The sequence below is a fragment of the Littorina saxatilis genome, linkage group LG2 (genome assembly GCF_037325665.1).
Source record: "Littorina saxatilis isolate snail1 linkage group LG2, US_GU_Lsax_2.0, whole genome shotgun sequence".
Lineage (NCBI taxonomy): Eukaryota > Metazoa > Mollusca > Gastropoda > Littorinimorpha > Littorinidae > Littorina > Littorina saxatilis.
This window is the reverse complement of record NC_090246.1, coordinates 62,016,622-62,037,028: the sequence shown is the minus strand read 5'-3', so window position 1 is coordinate 62,037,028 and position 20,407 is coordinate 62,016,622. Positions and strand designations below refer to the sequence as shown.

The window sequence follows — 20,407 nt, the reverse complement described above, 5'->3', positions numbered from 1 at the left end:
AAGCCTCATATTGATTGATATTGATTTATAGTAAGAATTATGACGAATGCTTAGCTGCGCAGTTGTTTCTAATATTCATTTCTTTATTGGCATGTGATTTAATCCAAATAATGATTAAAGTGTCTCTATGTATACTTGTCACGTCGTACAGAATCTATGTTTCCCGGAAAAAAAAAAACACCCCATAAGGGAAACCAGAAAATAAGCCCAAAATCCAACTGGTCCAATTCCGCATAAATGTCTTCCTTGTGGCCTGTCTGCTTACTCGACACTCTGTAATTATATTACAGTTTAATTTCTTTGCTTAAATTCATTTCTGAATGCAAGCGCCTGACTGACTTGACGTAAATGTTATTTTTGTGTGGGTTGCAAAAGCAAAAAAAGAAACCCTGTACTTCTAGTAATTTGTGGAGTTCACGGATGAATTAATTATTAAGAAGACAGTTTACACCGTGGCCTACGAGTCCGCGACGCGAAATGACATTGCCGCAGGGTGGTTTAAGACATAATTTGTCATGCAAGGAACGCCGCTGTGATTACTTACTATTTTAACCTTTAAAGTGGCAAGGTTATTCCCTCGGAAACTTTGAGATGTTACGGGATCACCAGAGTTCAACTACCCATCCGGACGCCTTTGAATTACAGTCGAGTCGTGATGAATAATCGATAAGATTATACCGTCTGAACTTGATTCATTAAATGACTTTGCCACAACTTGATTCATTAAATGACTTTGCCACATCTAATTCATTAAATGATATTGCCATCACTTGATTCAACCAATGACTTTGTCAGGAGTCGCAGTGAGATGATCAGTCTTCATGTTTCGAGACGTGCATGTTGGTGTCTTAAATCCTGTCTCCGTGCTGATCACTCAGCAACTGATAACAGATGAAAAGTAGCCCAGGGTAGATACAGTAGACGTATTAAAAATATCTGTCACGGACCTCTCTTTTTGTCTGCCAAGCTTTGTTTTTGTCTGCGTCTTATGACTCCTTTATATGATTACCAACGTAACTAAGTGTAAGTAGTTTGCAATACCTCATTGTATAGCACAGCTATGTGAATTCGTCTTGTGTCATGCAGTCTCTACGTTTTTATCCTTTCTTCCTAACCTCTACCTGTGCATGTTCTAAAAAGGCATTGTAAGACCTGCTGTAGGAAGTGAGCAAGTAATGATGAAGAAATCTTGATTTGTTTTCTGTAAATTTTCAATACATGCAATTGGTTTACAGTGAACAGCTGGAACTCTCGTCATAAAGAGTTTGACTTTTGTTGGCCGCAAACTATACTTCTGTTAGCTTACTGGGAACTACAGGCCTCAACAAAGGCATGGCTGGCAGTTGGTTCTATTACGACAGGCACCTCCTGTTAATAGCTTTCCACAGCTAGGAGAGCTTTAATTCGGTTTGCTTCCACTCACTGAACTATTTCTGATCAACACGAACCCCCTCGGACACTCAGCGTTAAGGGCCATAATCAAAGAGGGCCAGATAGAGGGACGGCAAGGTGGCGATGACGCAATGTTACACGGAAGCCGTTGACGTTTCGTCATGGGGGATGTGGCAGTAAACAGTCAGCTCAAATAGTCAGCCGCTGGGACTGATTAAGGAACGCCTGAAGGCACGACTTTGGACACTGTGGGTGTGCAATTACCGTGTGGCTGTTTAGAGGTCCGTGCGTCCCGTGCCTTCTCACTTTGACTGTCTAGTTTAACTGGCAGCGAGTTGGAAACTCTGGCCCGCCTGTGTTGCTATATTTTGACTTCGTCGTGATAGAATAGCTTTTGAATAATTTGGTATGTGCTATTGCCGCGAAGGAATTCTGTTTGTGACTTGTAGCTGTAGGCCTCGGCTGAAAATATTTGTTTGAAGAGAAAACTGATAGGTATAGTTCAAATTTTAATTTTTTTTAAACAGTTTTTTTTATTCAGTTGCATAAATACAAAGCCGTAATTGAAAGTTATAATAAGGGGAGCACAACAAGATAAAGTTATAAATGTGCTCTTAGAAACAAACGAGTAACGTGGCTGACGATATTCTAAATGCATGATATTTAAACAAATGAAAACAAATGAAAACAACAACAACGATAACTATAGCAACAGTGGTACGGAAATCTCACACACCACACACACACACACACACACACACACCACACACCACACACACACACACACACACACACACACACACACACACACACACACACACACACACTGACACACACATAGAGACACAGATACAGGGGGAGAGAGAGAGAGAGAGAGAGAGAGAGAGAGAGAGAGAGAGCGAGAGCGAGAGCGAGAGAGAGCATCAGCATCCACTATAGATCAATTCAATGCTCTAATAACAAAATGACTAAACATATGGTAGTAACAAAAACGTTTGCTGTCTAATATAAATTTCTGAATTTGATGAAACAGCGCTGTGTTTTCGGCCAAGGACTTGTCACTATTACCGTACACAGCACACAAAACAGTAATATTCTTATCTGGTAAAGTATCAATAGTGGTTGCTCTAACATTCGTGTACAATGGACAGTCAAATAAAAAGTGTTCACAATTTTCAACATGAAAACCACACCTGCAGAAAACATCATTTGTCAAATTTAATGTCTTTTAAACATATCTGCAATTAAATCACTAATCTCTAATCTTAATTTACAGTGAATGATTTCTGCTTTTCGAACTTTAGAGTAGACATACGGGGGAATTAGAGGGTCATCTCTGGACAAAAATCTTTTAAAACAACCAATTGAATTCGTTTGTTTTATATGATCAGGTAATTTATTCCATAAAGATGTTGCAGAAGGAAAAAAGGAATGCTTATATAATTCAGTTCTACATCGAAACATTTGCCTATCATATGGTTTGCCTCGGTGGTACGGATTTACTGCTGAAATGAGAGATGGTAAGTAATCAAGTAAATACACTGGCGCTAGACCATTAACTAATTTAAAATAAACGATCAATTTATGTCGTCTGCGCCGTTCTTGCAGTGTTGTAAAACCGGACTCATTGTAAAGTTTTTGATGGCTTGTGCCACGAACAACCCCCCGCGGGTTAGGGGGAAGAATTTACCCGATGCTCCCCAGCATGTCGTAAGAGGCGACTAACGGATTCTCCTTATACCCTTGTTAAATGTTTCTTGTATAGAATATAGTCAATTTTTGTACAGATTTTAGTCAAGCAGTATGTAAGAAATGTTAAGTCCTTTGTATTGGAAACTTGCATTCTCCCAGTAAGGTAATATATTGTACTACGTTGCAAGCCCCTGGAGCAAATTTTTGATTAGTGCTTTTGTGAACAAGAAACAATTGACAAGTGGCTCTATCCCATCTTCCCCCTTTTCCCGTCGCGATATAACCCTTCGTGGTTGAAAACGACGTTAAACACCAAATAAAGAAAGAAAGAAAGTGCCACGAACAGCTCCAATAATAGTTCTAATAGCATCTTGGTGCATTTTTTCAAGTTCAACTGCCAACATTGCATTGCAATTATCCCATATTACTTCTGCATAGTCAAAATGAGGAAGAATAAAAGCCGTATACATAATTTCTAGTGCCTTGCGACTGAGTCAGTATTTATAGGAACGAAAACATGCAACTAAATACGAGCTTTAACAACTATAGAGTGTACATGATGATTCCATTTACAGTCATTTTGCAGATACACGCCCAAATGTTTATGAACAGTGGTTTCAATTAATATCTCTTCGCCAACTTTTAGCGGCAATGTTTCCGGTTGTCTTCTAGTAGAGACAGTCAATAATTCAGTTTTGGACTGATTAAAATTAACTTTCCAATTTTTTGCCCATTGCATTATCTGTTGTACATCAGAATTCAAAATTTCAGTGCGTTCAAGTGTATTATCGAGGGACACATACATACTCGTGTCGTCGGCAAATAATTTAATTATTGATTTGATATCAACAACAATGTCATTAATATAAACAAGAAACAGAAGTGGCCCCAAGACTGACCCTTGAAGGACACCAGAATGAACATAGCGGTAATTTGACATGCAACCTTTTATAACTACAGCTTGAGTTCTCTCAGACAAATAATCTTTAATCCATTCTAATAAAATATCTCTTATACCTATTGCGTATGATTTATAAATCAGACCACGATGCCATACTCTATCGAACGCTTTGGAAAAAAAATATATTGCTTGTGATGTACATTGCTTGTCCAAAGATTGACACAAATTGTCATATATACCAAGAAGTTAAAAAACAGTTGAGTCACCTGGAATAAAGCCGGACTGAGATACTGTCAATAAATTATGACCTGTCAAATACGTAAACATATGAGTTTGAATACATTTTTCCATTACTTTACCGATACAGCTTAATAAGGATATTGGGCGATAATTTGTGCATAATGACTTCTCGCCTTTCTTGTAAACTGGCGTAACATGTGCCACTTTCCAAGCCTTTGGAAATCTACCTTCGGCTAATGATCTACTAAACAGTTTTGAAAGTGGATCAGAGACAACGTAGTTAAATAGGTAGTTAAATATGACCACTTTTTTTGTGAACGCAGATTTATGACACCGTGCCCTGAACACCTCAAACTTACATTGAAGTCTGAAATCTGCTATTGTTTTTTTCACTGATTTTTTTTTTCTTTCAAACTCTGACTTGAAAGTTGAAAGTATGTATTTGGATGGGGTTAGATCTGATCAGTTGATTTAGTTTACGCGGATAGGAAAAACAGACGGGGTGCTGAAGATTATTATTATTATTATTTGCAGTTGTCAGTATACTCGTATTCGGTATTTCCGTCGCGATATAACCTTGAACGGTTGAAAACGACATTAAACACCAAGTAAAGAAAGAAAAGAAATTATTCGGTATTGTTCACTACATTTCCTACACCGACCAATTTCACCAAGTATGGTCCAGACACTGGTGTTGGTGGACGAGTTAAGAGCTCAGGGGAAGGTGCCCATTCGTCCCCTGTGTCATCCCGGTCTGGCTTTAGACGTCAAAGCGTCCTTTTACCATCCCAGACGTAAACATGTTTGGGGGTCTCTGGGTCTGTTTTAATGACATTTCAGTTTTCAGCCGCGTGGAATGTCCGTCCCAGCCTGTCTTGTTTGGGTTGAAGCGAAGTTAAAGCTCCTGACCTCCATCCGCAAACGACCTCCACTCCCCACCTCCGTCCTCACCCGCCCGTCTGTTTGGGCTGAAGCGGAGTTAGAACTCAAGTCTCGACCCATCTCCTCGTCCGTACACACGTACACGCGCGCACGCACGCACGCACGCACGCAAGCACGCACACACGCGCACGCATGCACGCACGCATGCCCTACCCCCTCCCTCCCAGTCGGTGGGGTTTAAAGTAGAGCATCGAACCCCTATCCCCTCTGTCACGCCCCCTCCCCCTCGACCCCCACCACCATCTTTCTCAGCCACCTCCTGCCCTTCTTCTTAAAAAGGAAAATCTCCCCACCACCACACATTTGTTTCTCCCTTGGTGGGACTTGAACCCCTAGCTGATGGGGGACCCAGAGCGGCTGGGTGCGGGCAAACACGACCCGCTGTTTGAACGGCGATTGCCACACATGGCATAAGGCACTGTGCCCTTGGAGTGTGGCCTCAAAGCTGCTTTGGGCCCTTCTGGCTACACTCCGCCTGAATTCCGGGCCTGTGCTCTCTCTATCCCCCTTACTCTTACCCCAAAATGATCAAAACAGAGCCTCTGGGACAGTGCGGGACGCGGGGGGTGGGGGTGGTGGTGTATGCTGCAAAAGGGAAAACAAACTAAACGTTTTCATTAGCGTTTGGTTTGGTCTGGCCCCTTTTTCAGCTCTTCTTTGAGTTTTTTTTTCCTGTTTTGTTTTGTATTGTTTTGTTTTTGTGCGTGCACGCTATATTCAGGATGTTTTTGGACGTCTACATGGAACGAAACGAAGGTTTCTGGCACGAAGGCATCCTGACCTCAGGTCAAAATGAGTTCGGCTCATTCTCTCCCTGACAGGATGCCTTGAGTTTCCTTGTCTGGCAAGGAAACCGATTTTTTTTTTTTAAAACACATTTAGAGCTTTTTGTAATGTGTTATGGATATAAGCAGATTCACGATCGTCGATAATGATTTTTCATGGTGTTGTGTGATTTTTAAATTGCAAAGGAATTGATTTGTAAGACAGTTTCAAGGGAGCTATTTTTTCGCGGCAGTATTTACTGTGCAAACAACTCTAAATATGGCAAAAGTGTCACGTGATAATCAACCGTTTGGTTTCGGCGTTCGCTGAAGCAGACGATTTTTTTCTGTAGTGATGCAACCATATATTACGGTCTTCTTCCGGCAGCAGTCCCAAAATTTCGACTTGTTTTGACCTTAGAACGATGTCTTTATCATAACTGTGAAGAACAGAACGGAGATCACTGTCGAAGTCGGCCAATCTGCAATTATTTTCGTCTCGCGAGCACGGCTCGCATTATGGGAGATAACTTGTTACACCCCCGGTATAGGGGTGTGTATAGGATTCAGTCGATGTGTTTGTTTGTTTGTTTGTTTGTGTGTTTGTGTTCGCATATAGATCTCAAGAATGAACGGACCGATCGTCACCAAACTTGGTGAACAGGTTCTATACATTCCTGAGACGGTCCTTACAAAAATTGGGACCAGTCAAACACACGGTTTGGGAGTTATTGGTGGATTAAGATTCTACAAGGACTTATAGAGGGACATATTAATGGTCAAAGGGAAATAACCTTCTCAGTTGGTGGCAGTGAGAATGGTAAGGACGGGGGTGTTTTTCCTACCTCGGAGGAATTTCTTGTTTTGATAGATTTGCGCAGGAGTTTCGCGTCCGGTCAGAGAGATATACTGGCAATAGCCGTTGAGCGATGTAATCAGAATGGCACGAAGGTCCAATTGGAAAACGTTATCATGCCTGTTTGGTTTACTGAGTTTTTGTAGGAGGCCAGCTTGTTGTGCTGTTTTGGTCCTTTTTCCGCACGGTTAAAAATATTTTGAGACGTCTTCGTGGAACAAAATAATGTTCTCTCCTGGGAGAGAGGGGAGGGGGGAGTGGCAGATGGGGTAATGCACTCGGAGATAACTCTTTCCTTCTACCATTATGTATTGTGAAAGTAAGCTTTAAAACGAATATGGTACACTGACTTCACTTTTTATTCATTATGTATGCCGCCAATGATATAAATAAGTCGACATAAACTCATTTATGCAAAGCACGCACATGATAGCCGCCCTCCCCTCCCCCCCCCCCCCCCCCAACCACCATTCACGCATAAGACCGAGTTAATCGCAGACTAACAAACAACTGTCAAAATAACATTATGAAAGTCAATGTTATGTGTGTTGGCCCGGACTTAACGTGTCTTGGCATGCATTCTCACAAACTTTCTTTTCTTTCTTAATTTTGGTGTTTAACGTCGTTTTCAACCACGAAGGTTATATCGCGACGATTCTCACAAACGAGAATTAGCAAGCGTAAACTAAAATGAGCACTGCTTATTTTAGCAGAAGAGTGAGACAAATCTACCTGCATCAGTCGTGCACGTGAACCCAAGAAGTGAAGAACGCCCATGTGATATACGACTGCTTAGTGTACACAGGGCACGTCTGAGCGAAAAAAGCGGGGTCAAATGTTTACCCTGATATAAATCAAGTACGTCTGCAGTAAGTATATTACCTACCCGGCCGCCTTCTTATCTCGACTCCAGTACGCACGTAGGTTTTTGTGCACCCCAATGTCATTGAAGGTTGCTGTGTTTTTGTTTCCCTTTTCTTTTTCCATTTTGTCTTAAACTTGAAAACAGTATGCAGACAGTGAGACTTGAAGAGTCGTCATGTGGCTCCGTAATTTCTTTAAAAAAAAAAAAAAATAGCGAGATCAAACAAACGGAGACCTAGGCACTTTTGAAAAACAAACAAAAAAACCCAACAAAAACATAAACAATATCTTGCTATAGAAAAGGGAAGACAAACACGAGCCCCTCCAACAACAAACCACCGACAGAAATGTACGAAGAAACAACATTAACAACAACAGTTACTGTGCAGCAGCAAAAACAGCAACAACAGATCAAAACGACAATTTTACCAAATTTCACACCATTACAACGCGACACAACGCGTCATTTCTCAAACACCTTTCCCTGTTGCATACCATACTGTCTCAAACACCTTTCCCTGTTGCATACCATACTGTCTCAAACACCTTTCCCTGTTGCATACCATACTGTCTCAAACACCTTTCCCTGTTGCATACCATACTGTCTCAAACACCTTTCCCTGTTGCATACCATACTGTCTCAAACACCTTTCCCTGTTGCATACCATACTGTCTCAAACACCTTTCCCTGTTGCATACCATACTTTCACACTAAGCGCTGAAGGACTTATCTTCTTTTTGACCAGGCGAACGAGGGACGGATCGGACAGAGCTCAGCAGACGAACAAACAAACGACACTAAAACACAAGAACATCTCCACACAAAAAACAACTCTTGGCCAGCTTTGTTCAGTGTTGAAAAAACTGCTTCGTCAGGTCGCCGCGACCGTCGCGATATAACCTTGAATGGTTGAAAACGACGTTAAACACCAAATACAGAAAGAAATAAAGAAAGGTCGCCGTGACACTCGGGACTGACGCTTCAATTTTTGGAAAAGAGTTTTTTGTTTGGAGGGGGGTGGGGGATACTCTCTCTCTCTCTTTTTCTCTCTCTCTTTCTCTCTTTCTCTCTCTCTTTCTCACTCTCTCTCTTTCTCACTCTCTCTCTTTCTCACTCTCTCCCTCTCCCCACCCTCTCTCTCTCCTCCCCTCTCTCTCTCTCTCCCCCCTCTCTCTCTCCCCCCCTCTCTCTTCTTATTTTCTTTCTTTCTTCCTTTTCTTGCTTTTTTTGGTGACGCTGGGTTGCAACATTCCAAAGGTTATTGCCAGCGTTGGGCTCATTACTGCCAGTCACGGTGACACTCACGTTGCCTAGCTTTGTCCCCCCTCTTCTGAACTAACCCGAGACCCATTTTGGTCCTAATTGGGCAAGTTTTCACCTCAGATTAGGTGGGGTGGGGTGGGGGGGGGGGGGGGGGGAGGAGAGACTTTCGTGTGGCAGATGGGCTGGTTTTACCTCTGCACTCTCATATATTACGACATTTCGTTTTGCCCGTAATATATATCAACCATAATATATGGTAATGGTATTGTCGTGTCAGTTTTGTACCCAGTCTTCAAACCTAACGACAACCATTTTGGTGCCTAATTAAGTGGTTTTCACCTAAGCATGCCAATATTATGACTCGCGTGTTTGCAATAAGCAATACAAGATAAATATCTACGAGTACGACTGTATGATTGGCTTTATCTTAGCACTCCCAGATTACGACTCCTTGCCAGTAAGAGACTGTGTCAGCAAGATGTTAGTAATGTACATCTACGATTGTGTGATTGGTTTTTAACTGATCACTGCCATATCACGAAGCTGTGTGACTGTTAGCCGTTCGCAATACACATCTACGACCCTGTGATATAATTGTGTCAGACAGATGACTGATGGGACTAGATCCCTAGATTTCCTCTCGGCTTATGTCTTGTCATATATATTTGTTTAAAACTGGAGCATATATGTTAATGTATGTCTCAGACAAAGGGCTGATGGGACCAGACCCCTAGATTTACAGTAAGCTTATATGGCTGGGCAAACAGTGCGTGTTCAGTCCTGGAGAATATGTAAATGTATGTAAGTGCTAAGTATATAATGTAAATGTATATATGCTATGCTAAATTTATATTTTTGTCCCCAGAATGAGTATCTATTTGGGACATGACGTGATTGTATGCTAGGGTAAATGTATGTATGTGCTAAGTGGGCGCTTTGCCCAAGTAAGATTGCGTCAGAAGCGAACGGTGATTGTGTCAGCTGCCCCGACGGTACACACGACTTGGACAACCTGTGTGTACTTATTAGGTCCTGCCTTTGTGATAAGTCAAGCTATGGGTCAAAGTTAGAGGAATTACTTTGGGAGGGGGAGGTGCGGGGGTCGTTTGTGAGTTCTTGTTTCTTCGGGGCTTTGATTGCAAGCTATTGCTGATTACCAGAAGCGATGACCGATAAAAATATTGCGGTACCCGTTAACTGTGAGGGTTTAGTGTGAGATGCATTTTCTCCGATACTAATCAGTATACACATTTCAGCTCACAACTATCGTCCCCTCCGTTCTATCGTTTAGTGCAACTTGCCGGTGTGTTGGTGAATCGTCGTCAACAGCTGGTAACCACAGATTAAACTGTAAAATTGTGACGGTTACGCTGAGCTGACCCTTCACCCCCCTCCCCCCCCCCCCCACCCCTTCGCTTTTAAGCTTGGAGGATTGGAGTGTTGGTGACGGCGACATTGTACTTTGTTATGCAAAGCCCTTCTATCGTAGGATGCACCTGATTATCAGTAGCTATGCTCTAATTTAACGGTAAAATTGGGACACCTGTTAAATATTACACGGTTAATCTAGAGACGCATGTTCCCTAGTCCCAACGCTGAGCACCCCCGTACCCCCACCCCTTTCCGCTTGGGGGCGTTATTGAATGCTGGATTTAAAGTACTTTGATCGTGTGCTGTAACTGATTACCAGTAGCCATGGATGGTATAACGATCAGATTGCTGCACCTGTTAACATTTAAGCGTTCAATGTTATACATTGCACCCCCCCCCCTCCCCTCCACCCCTCCCAACTCAGTTCTGCCACGACCACCCCCCCCCCCTCCCCGCTTTCTTTTAACTTAGACAGAGGTCTCTCTTTGTGAGGCTCTCTTGATTGCAACAAAATGGAAGATAACAAACAAACAAACCAGTACTGTTGCTCTTGGGAATAACCGGAAAACAAACATGATGACTACACTAACAGGACATGCACAATTGCCTTTATCCGTGCTATAAAGACGTCACACGACTTCCCTTAAGGTGTGTACGAACTCTAGTACCTTAGACCACAGACACATCCACATGGAAGGCTCAGAAAATCCACACTTGTCAACCGGAATGAGGGTTTTATGTGCGTCAGGAAAGTGGGAGGGACATTACCATGACAGGCGGAGAATTGTCACTTTATAACCCGTAATTATGAGGAGTGAGGTCCGATGCTTTCCACAAGTGTACTGTAACAGAATCGGACGTTTCGACTTCAAGTCCTTCAAACCTGGCCCGTTGCATGCTTGTCTTACAGGGTTCAATAAGAGTGGATACATAACGTTACATTGAATCTTTAAGTATAACGTTTCTTTGAATCTTTCTGGCTTGCTTGGTCAAATAATGAGGAAGAGATTTGACAGATGGAAACTCACGCCTTCTTGTGGACAAAGCTGACCGTCAGTCTGTCAGTGACGCACTTTACAGGCAGCTGAGGCCGATACATCTCGTCTTTACGTGCGTGTGTGTGATTGTGTGTGTGTGTGTGTGTGAGAGAGAGAGAGAGAGAGAGAGAGAGAGAGAGAGAGAGAGAGAGAGAGAGAGAGAGAGAGAGAGAGAGAGAGAGAGAGAGAAAGAGAGAGGGGGGGGGGGGGGGGGGGGGGGCAGGCACATACCATGTATGGAGGTGTTCGGGGGATAGAGACGATGGGTGAACAAAGAATGTCAGAAAGGGACATTGACATTGATTCAGCGAGAAGAGTTAGAGTTAGGCCCAGGAGGGGGGGAGGGGGGGTGTCCTGCTGCGGGATTGTTGTGGTTAGGCATGCATACTTTGCTTTTCGTGTCTCATTAATGTCCTTTAATCGATGCCAGCAACCTTGAGCGGTGGACAGATTGAAACGAAAGCTTGTCTTAACTGTTTGCCTCACAACATTGACATGTCTCCCATGTCCACTCTGTTTCGCTGCAGAGACAACACTTACAGCACACACGAAACCCCCATTGCAAGGTCGTAGACAATAGACAAACAAGTGTTTCCGCTTGGATGGCCCACTTTCTCCTCCGTTGCTTCAATGTCCAAACTTGAAGAGCTTCTCTGTATTGTCTGATCTTGGTTCTTGAACAACACTAAAAACACCCCCCAAAACACAGACCATTCTCTTTCCATGGTTTTGGACGTAGATTCCAGAAGAGAACTTCGACGTCAAGGATTGATGTGGTTCTATTGAAATACAAACCTGTACGTTCACTTTTTGACCTTTGCTTGCACTCTTGCAGAAGAGAGCTTCGACGCCAAGGATTGGTGGAGTCTATTGAAATTCAAACCTGTACATTCACTTTTTTGTGGGGGTAAAGTTTTTGTTGTTGTTAGCCAAAGCTTCGAAATCCTTTGCTTTAGCTGACCTGTTCCTTTCTTTTTTCCACCCCATTTCGTCCTTGCTCCACTGTCTTTCGTTTGTTAGCCAATTTGGCGTCTTCACCTTTCCTTCCTTACCTGTTATACAGTTTATGTCTGTCTGAGCTCCCTTCTGCATTTATAGAGTTTTGTTTGTTTGTTTGTTTGCTTAACGCCCAGCCGACCACGAAGGGCCATATCAGGGCGGTGCTGCTTTGACATTTAACGTGCGCCACACACAAGACAGAGGTCGCAGCACAGGCTTCATGTCTCACCCAGTCACATTATTCTGACACCGGACCAACCAGTCCTAGCACTAACCCCATAATGCCAGACGCCAGGCGGAGCAGCCACTAGATTGCCAATTTTAAAGTCTTAGGTATGAGAACCCACGACCTCCCGATCACGGGGCGGACGCCTTACCACTAGGCCAACCGTGCTGGTATAGTCAAAACAGTAAAATTCGTCGAATGTTTTGGCGTGATTACAGTGATGTCAAACGAATCCTTCAGCTTGAATAAAGTTGGTATGATAAACATGCTAGGGGAGTATATCCAATGAGTTACCTTCATCGAGCGTTTGTAAAGGAATACAGACAGAAGCTACACCTGTGTTCGAACCGTGTTAAGCATTGAGGGCGTGCATTGTTGAAAATCGCCATTGTGGACACGGTTAATGCTTGCAAGGCATAGTTTAGGGCATGTGAGCGTAAAACAGGCAGGGCAAACTCACCAGGGTCACAGCTATACATGCATCTTGTGAGATTTGCCATCACCTTGCAGAATTTTTCTTTGCCCTTCTCGGAAGATACAGAAAGCCTTTTGTTTTGCCCGGGCTCTTAAAAGAAAATGTCTGTAAACCGCAGCTCTTGCCGTTTGTCTAATAAACATTACCATCTGTGCCTCATCTCAGTCCTAACCATAGTCTTCCATGCTACCTTGGAACTTCGTCTCACATAACACACACTGCACCTGTTCACGATTCCCCTTACAGTCGAGTACGGCTTACCTCTATCAGTATTTAACCGTTGCTTCTTTTCATGACTATTCCGAAGTGTATCTAGCAATTTTCTTTAGAATTCACCTCGTCTGTTCACAAATTATACCGAACAACCTGACGAGATACTTGTGCCATGCTTTAACGACAGTCTGTTTGTTTTGCTTGCAGTGTGTCGGCCCTCTTGGGGTTGGCTTCGTTCTCGAAGCTGACCAGCAACAACGATGACGACTGGGTGGACCGTCTGAACCACCTGTACACCGTCATCCTCCTCGTAATCTTCGCCGTCTTCATATCCGGAGGACAGTATGTGGGCAACCCCATTGAGTGCTGGACCCCTGCCCACTTCACGGGGGCCTTTGTAGCGTACACCAAGTCCTATTGCTGGGTGAAGAACACTTACTATATCCCCATCACGGACACCATCCCCGTGGAGCACCACGACCGGGATTCCGAAGAGCTGACGTACTACCAGTGGGTGCCCATCATCCTCATGTTCATGGCCTTCATGTTCAAGTTCCCCTGCCTCATCTGGCGCACCTTCAACGGCGGCTCGGCTATCAACCTGGAAAAAATCGTCACCATGACCACGGGCACGCAGATCGGATCCGTCGACAAGCGCAAGGAAACCATCACGCACATCGCCGCGTACATGGACCGTTGGCTGGAAGCGCACCGCAACTACCACTTCAACGCCCTCATCCGTTTTCGCCAGCGCGTCTCCCGCGTCTTCTGCTTCCTGTGTGCCAAGCGTGAAGGCACCTACCTCACGGGTCTCTACATCTTCGTCAAGCTGCTCTACGTGGTCAACGTCATATGCCAGTTCTTCGTCCTCAACGGTTTCATGGGCGGCTGGTACAACCTGTACGGCTTCGAGGTCATCAGCGGCCTGGCCAACGACCACAGCTGGAGGGATTCCCCCCGTTTCCCCAAGGTCACCATGTGCGACTTCGACATCCGCCAGCTGCAGAACATCCAGCGCTACACCGTGCAGTGCGTGCTGCCCATCAACCTGTTCAACGAGAAGATCTTCATCTTCCTGTGGTTCTGGTTCTGCTTGGTGGCCGTCATGACCTGCGGCAACTTCGTCTTCTGGCTGTGGCGCGCCCTGTTCCGCGTGAGCCGCGTGGCCTACATCAAGAAGTACCTACGCATCCTGGATGAGCTCAAGGGCACTGAAGACAAGAAGTATGCCAAGAAGTTCGCGGACGAGTACCTACGTGACGACGGCATCTTCGTGCTGCGCCTGGTAGCCAAGAACTCCAACGACATCCTGCTGTCAGACCTGGTCAGAGAGCTGTGGAGCATCTACAAGAACAAACCACTCATCAAGAAGACCATGGCGGAGAACGACTACACCAACGAGTCCCCGGCCTGAGATGGACTCTAATGGACGTTGCAGCCAGCAATGATTTTAACGCAACGATTACTTTTCATGAACAACGAAATCTGATTCATTCCTGTTATATTATGACGCTTGGACGCATGCCAGCACACTACTATGCAAACTGAACTGTGAAAACGACCTTCCCTCACGAAACCACTTGTCAAAAGCCATCCAGATGATCCTCTTGGAATGTGACAGTTCAGACGATTGTCTCCTTTGGGACGGACAAGGACAGTGACAGGCCTATTTGAGTTTTCGAGTGGATTCAGTATTCATAAATATTTAAAGGTTGAGACCCAACAAATTCGAACATTGTTTAGGTATAATAAAGACGACTGCCTGTGGAGGTGAGATATTCCCAGATATTTTAGAAAATATCCTTACGTATCTGTTTGAAAGGATAGGAGCTGTTGAAGAATATGGAGAGTTAATATTCCTTAGTCGAGAGAGGGAGAGAGGGAGGGAGGGAGAGAGGGAGAGAGGAGAGAGGGAGAGAGGGGAGAGAGGGAATGAATTGAATTGAATTGAATTGAATTGAATTGAATTGAAATTTATTTTACGAGGGTGACAGAATAAGCAATGTATACATGCTTCTTTTCATCCGTCCCTCGCCCATTGAAGGGTAACAAACAAGAGAGAGCGAGAGGGGGCGAGAGAGGGAGAGAGAGAGAGGGAGAGAGAGGGAGGGGGAGAGAGAGAGAGAGAGAGGGGAGGGGGAGGGGGAGAGAGAGAGAGAGGGGGAGAGGGAGAGGGGGGGGGGAGGGAGAGGGAGACCGTGTTGAGAAAGAAGATGCTTAAAAGTATTATTCAGAGATGCTAGTGTAAGTAAAGTTGAAGTCACAAAGTGGTTTTTAGTAAAGGGGTCTTTTAGACATACAGACAACGAACTCGTCGAACTCGCCAACACTGCTGTCTTCAAACGGTTCACCGGCAATACCTTGAGTGTAACGGCGTAGTCGATGCCCATGTTCAGCACAGCGAAACAGCAAAAGGACGTTCAAAGGGAGAGGGACAATGAAAGGGTTTTGTTCAATGTTGTTGAGGTACGGATAGTAACTATGCACAAGAGCATTTTTAAGCGATTTTGCCAAAAGCACAAAACACTTTTTTTTTATAACAATTTTGGAATTTGACATGGAGACGAGTTAAAAAGCACAAAACTCTATTCGAACAATTTGGGAACTTGATATCGAGGGAAGGAAAGCTACACCGTTGAAGATGATGTGATATGTGTTCCACGGTACACGGTATAATTATCATCCTAGCAACAGTTAGACTTAAAGTCACAGATTTGCAGCATTGATTGTTTTTTTGAGTTGTAAAAATCAAAATTGATCGTTGGAGAAGGACAATGGCACACGCGGCATTTTTATTATCACAAAGGACCAATCATCGTCATTGGTTGACCACGTCATCACATTGTCTGTGAGAATGAATGATCGCGTGCGTGAACATATAATTTTGGGTGATAATTCTGGTCGAGTTGGCTTGTTGCCATTTTTACCATTAAGCCATGCCTGCTAAAGTGCTCACGATTTTATGATTATAAGTGAATCTTGGGCGTACTGGTTGGTGCCTTTTCGCACGCAGACCTTTTTATAGGAGAAAGTGCCCTTTTATTTTAACTCCGCGTGCCTTCAGTATAATGTGACTGGCTATCGATCCATGGTCATGTGATGACCATGTTTAGTTTTTTTGTTTGTTTTACTCTGGCACAGCTGATGTTCTTGCTATCACAGGATCTGTTCACTTTTATTTTTGTGTGAACATTCAGCACGTAGTTACTAAAGATTGCAGTCATAATCGCAACAATCAGTTCTTTTCCCACCAGCAGTGCCTTGGAAGGTATGCGCTTTACAGTTTACTTCCATGCTGAATACCGCAAACAGTGATTATTCTGATCTTTGTGTGTGTGTGTGTGCTGTAACTTGGTGGGGGACAAAAAACATAACCTTCCTATCATCCCAGCAAATACTGTGTTTCGTTTTCCATTGGATAAACATTCCCGACCACTTCTCATTCCATAGTCAGCAAGCCCAACATTCAACTATCACTGAATTACTTTTTCCCCCCATTGCACTCGAGTTATCATGCTGCCTTTCAGACGAATGTTCGGACACCTACTTTTTCACCATCGATCTTTTCTTTCAAGTTTTGATTCTTAATTATGTAATTATGGCTTGTTTTTCAGTTAGCTGAGCGAAGTAGAGGCGTACCACATTGACCGGCTGTGCGCGGAATGATGAAAGCGCTACTCGTTGTGACGCTCCAGTGAGATGTAAACTAGGCCAGTATCTTATCCAGGTATCAGCTGCCGAAAAGGTCGCGTGTATATGACCCGAGGATGACCCGTCCACCCCAAACGTCAATCCTATCTCAGACTTGTGACCTGATAAAAAGCTGATCACTATTGTCCTGCTTGTTTCAGTATGGTTAAAGGAAATAGGATAATGGTAAACGTATATATATCTAGTCATTTACAAATGTCAGACGTCCCATTCCTTTTTAACAATTTCCAAAGTTCTTCAGTTTTTCAAAAAACAAATAGCGTGGGTAAGGTGTCCCGAATAGCCAATAGGTTGAAGGGACATGAACAAGCAACCAACAACCAACCCTGGGTAGGGCATCACCCCCCCCCCCCCCTTCTTCCTTTTTGTGTCATTTATGTGTCAAGGCATGCATCACTGGCGTTTTTTGCTATCCCCCCCCCTCCCCCCCATATTTTAATGTCATTGTTCAAGATCATGAATCCTAAATAATCATTTGATCTCATCAAAAGTGCGTGAGTGTGAAATATTAATTACGTGGCGACAGTGTGGACAAAACAAATTGTGTAGTTTACGTTTTTACATGAAACAAAATTCCCCAAATCACTCCTATGCGTTGCTTTTGTGTAAATACTTTATTTCATCGCCATTGTTTTGGGGATGCATATTTTCATTTTGCCCTTTATTTTTACCGTCTGCAAGGGAATCGCATAAAAAAAAAAGTAAAAAAAAGTAAAAAGCAGGACTTTGTCGGTAAATTACGACCAGTCTGGTGTATGTATAGTTAGTTATTCGTTCGTGGTAGTGCAGCCATGGTGGTAGGTGATCAGCACAATCTTTATTAATCGGATAACTGACTCACTCCGTGCTTTCGTTTTTGTTGCAACACTTCTGTGGACTTCAATTCGATTTCAGTTGTCTTTTTTTTTTTTTTTTTTTTTTTTCGCACTTTCTAGGTGTATATGTTTCTATGGAGAGATTTCGAGGGAAATGTTCGGAGGAACTTGGGGAGAGTACAGTCGCTTCGAACAACAACAACAACACACACGTCTTCCATTGTATGAACAGTAGGACGCTTAGTTTGGATCACGTGGTCCTGTTCACGTCCGGTCCGCATCCTTTCTTTGTGACACCATAGATCTATACTCTGCGTATTCTTAGCTGCCGATGTAGCCAAACGTATTATCGTGTTGACATTTTACTTTGTAGTTACACCCCCGGTATAGGGGTGTGTATAGGTTTCGGTCGATGTGTTTGTGTGTTTGTGTTCGCATATAGATCTCAAGAATGAACGGACCGATCGTCACCAAACTTGGTGAACAGGTTCTATACATTCCTGAGACGGTCCTTACAAAAATTGGGACCAGTCAAACACACGGTTAGGGAGATATTGGTGGATTAAGATTCTACAAGGACTTATAGAGGGACATCTTAATGGTCAAAGGGAAATAACCATTCTCACTCAGTCACTGCCACCAACTGAGAAGGTTATTTCCCTTTGACGGGGGTGTTTTTCCTACCTCGGAGGAATTTCTTGTTTTATTTCTGGTTTGCTTTTCACTCTCCTGTCTTTGAATATTGTTGTGTGTGTTTCTGTTTGACAGGTATGTACTCTCTTTTTGTTTGTATGAGCATCGAACGTCGGTCAGTTTGGCTTGTCTACCGCAGTAGACTGTCAGTGTTTTACCATTTCACAATTTGGCTATTTTGTAATCAAATGCTAAGCCACACTCAGTAACTTTCCAATTTTTGCGGACAAAAATCAGATTTTTTCCCCAGCTCTTTGTTTTGTCTAGAAGAAGTAAAAGTGTGTATATATATATTTTGATCGTTTACATTGGCTTACACCAGGGTGCCATGAAAACGCTGCATTTTGTAGAAAAGTATGTGTAGTCCTTGATGCGTGTTAGAAATGTAGGTCAAGTAGGCCACAATTCTTTTCTATTTATTCGTACTTTAGTTGTACATGTACAAATTATGGGGATATATTTCTCAAATAATCGTTATTGTGATGTAGCAGTGCCTTATTGACATCTGAATTTTATACATCGATAAACACAATTGAATTTACCAGCGAACAATTTTATTAATTTGCTAGAGGTGGCAACGAAACTATCTGGTTCTGTTGTCAGTATGCCACAATTTTAGAATGTGTGAATTCTTCACCTTTCGTCTAGCAAACTCGAGGACGAATAGAGAAGGGTTCTTTGTTACCAAACAAACAACCCATGCAACCTTACTGTGGTGTTTTACCGGTAATGACAGAAATGACATATTTGAGATTTTGGGGGTGTAGGGATGGCATTTTATGTGTAAACATTTCATTATGATGTGTAGGTGACCAACTGGTGTTTGTGTAAACGTGGATGTCTGTTATGTCACAACATAGTGTTATGGTACATTCCTAGCGTTGATGTGTGATGCGCCTGGCTTCTTGCTTTGTAGTATTTTGAAACTGGTAATTAATTAAAAAAAAATTGAGTATGTGCTGACGATTTTATGTATTCCAGTGTGTGTGAAGAGAAATCTATGCGACGAGTTGTTGCAAGAATTTTGCTGAGATGAATTACATGCGTATCATCCCTTTATTCTTTTATCTCGATGTATGTTCTCGTCTCTAAATGATTTTTTTTTACGGTGATTTGTCCGTGTGTGCGTGTATGTTGTTTTGAAAAGTTGAATCATGCACCTCATCCATTATACGAAATAAAAATTCAAGCACACAGTGATTTAGGTGTTTGTTGTGTTTGACGGATTGATTGACAGACTGTCGATTTGTTGAATGATTGCATGGATGACGGGGTTGCGGAATCCTCAATATATGATGCTCCATATGGTTATTGTACAATGGATACATTTACGGTTGTTCCAAATGCAAATGTGTGTGTGAGGGAGAGTAATGGAATAAACTGTGCATGCGAAGTACTACACTACCCGTCATAAAAAAAGTACACAGATACAATCAGCTGTAGATCTTTGTGATGCGGCCAGTTGTGTTAAAACCAAGTATATTGCCAGAAAGGTAATTCATTCCCCTACCGTATGAAATAAAGAGTTTCATTTTTCATAGATTAGTGTTTATGCAGTGTACCGGAGACCTAGGACACCCCCAAAAATCAAATTCGCAAAACTCAGTCCAGCGCAGCAGACTGAACTGGCATGCTCACTATCGCTGTGAGTGACGTGCCAGTTCAGTCTGCTGCGCTCGACTGGGTTTTGATCAGTGTTGGAAGAACTGTTTTTCGTAATTGTTCTTTTGTGTTCACATTTCTCTACCACCCAAGCGCGTAGTTGCTTTTTTTTTTTTTACCAAAATGTATCCCCAATTGTAAAATATTCATTTGTGTTGAAGTGTGCAAAATGCTGAATTTTTTGCAACCAAACTGTAAAATGTTATTACAGTTCAATAAAACTGTTATAAAAAGTTCCAGTTCGTCCAACAAACTCATCAAAACACCATGATATTTTACATACTTTTTTG

At 43.0% G+C, this 20,407-nt stretch overlaps 1 protein-coding gene across 3 annotated transcripts in view; it reads left to right on the top strand.

Moving 5' to 3' along the window:
* LOC138959465 (innexin unc-9-like) overlaps window positions 1-20,407 on the top strand; it is a 78,374-nt gene that overhangs the window by 37,549 nt on the left and 20,418 nt on the right. For 2 of the 3 annotated variants that reach the window (XM_070330962.1, XM_070330963.1), the window contains one exon: window positions 13,444-15,351. The exons of the other annotated variant lie outside the window; for it this stretch is intronic. In XM_070330962.1, coding sequence (XP_070187063.1) covers window positions 13,444-14,650 — 1,207 coding nt within the window. In that variant the 3' untranslated portion in view covers window positions 14,651-15,351. Of the gene's footprint in view, window positions 1-13,443; window positions 15,352-20,407 lie in introns of those variants that run through there. 3 annotated transcript variants of the gene reach the window in all.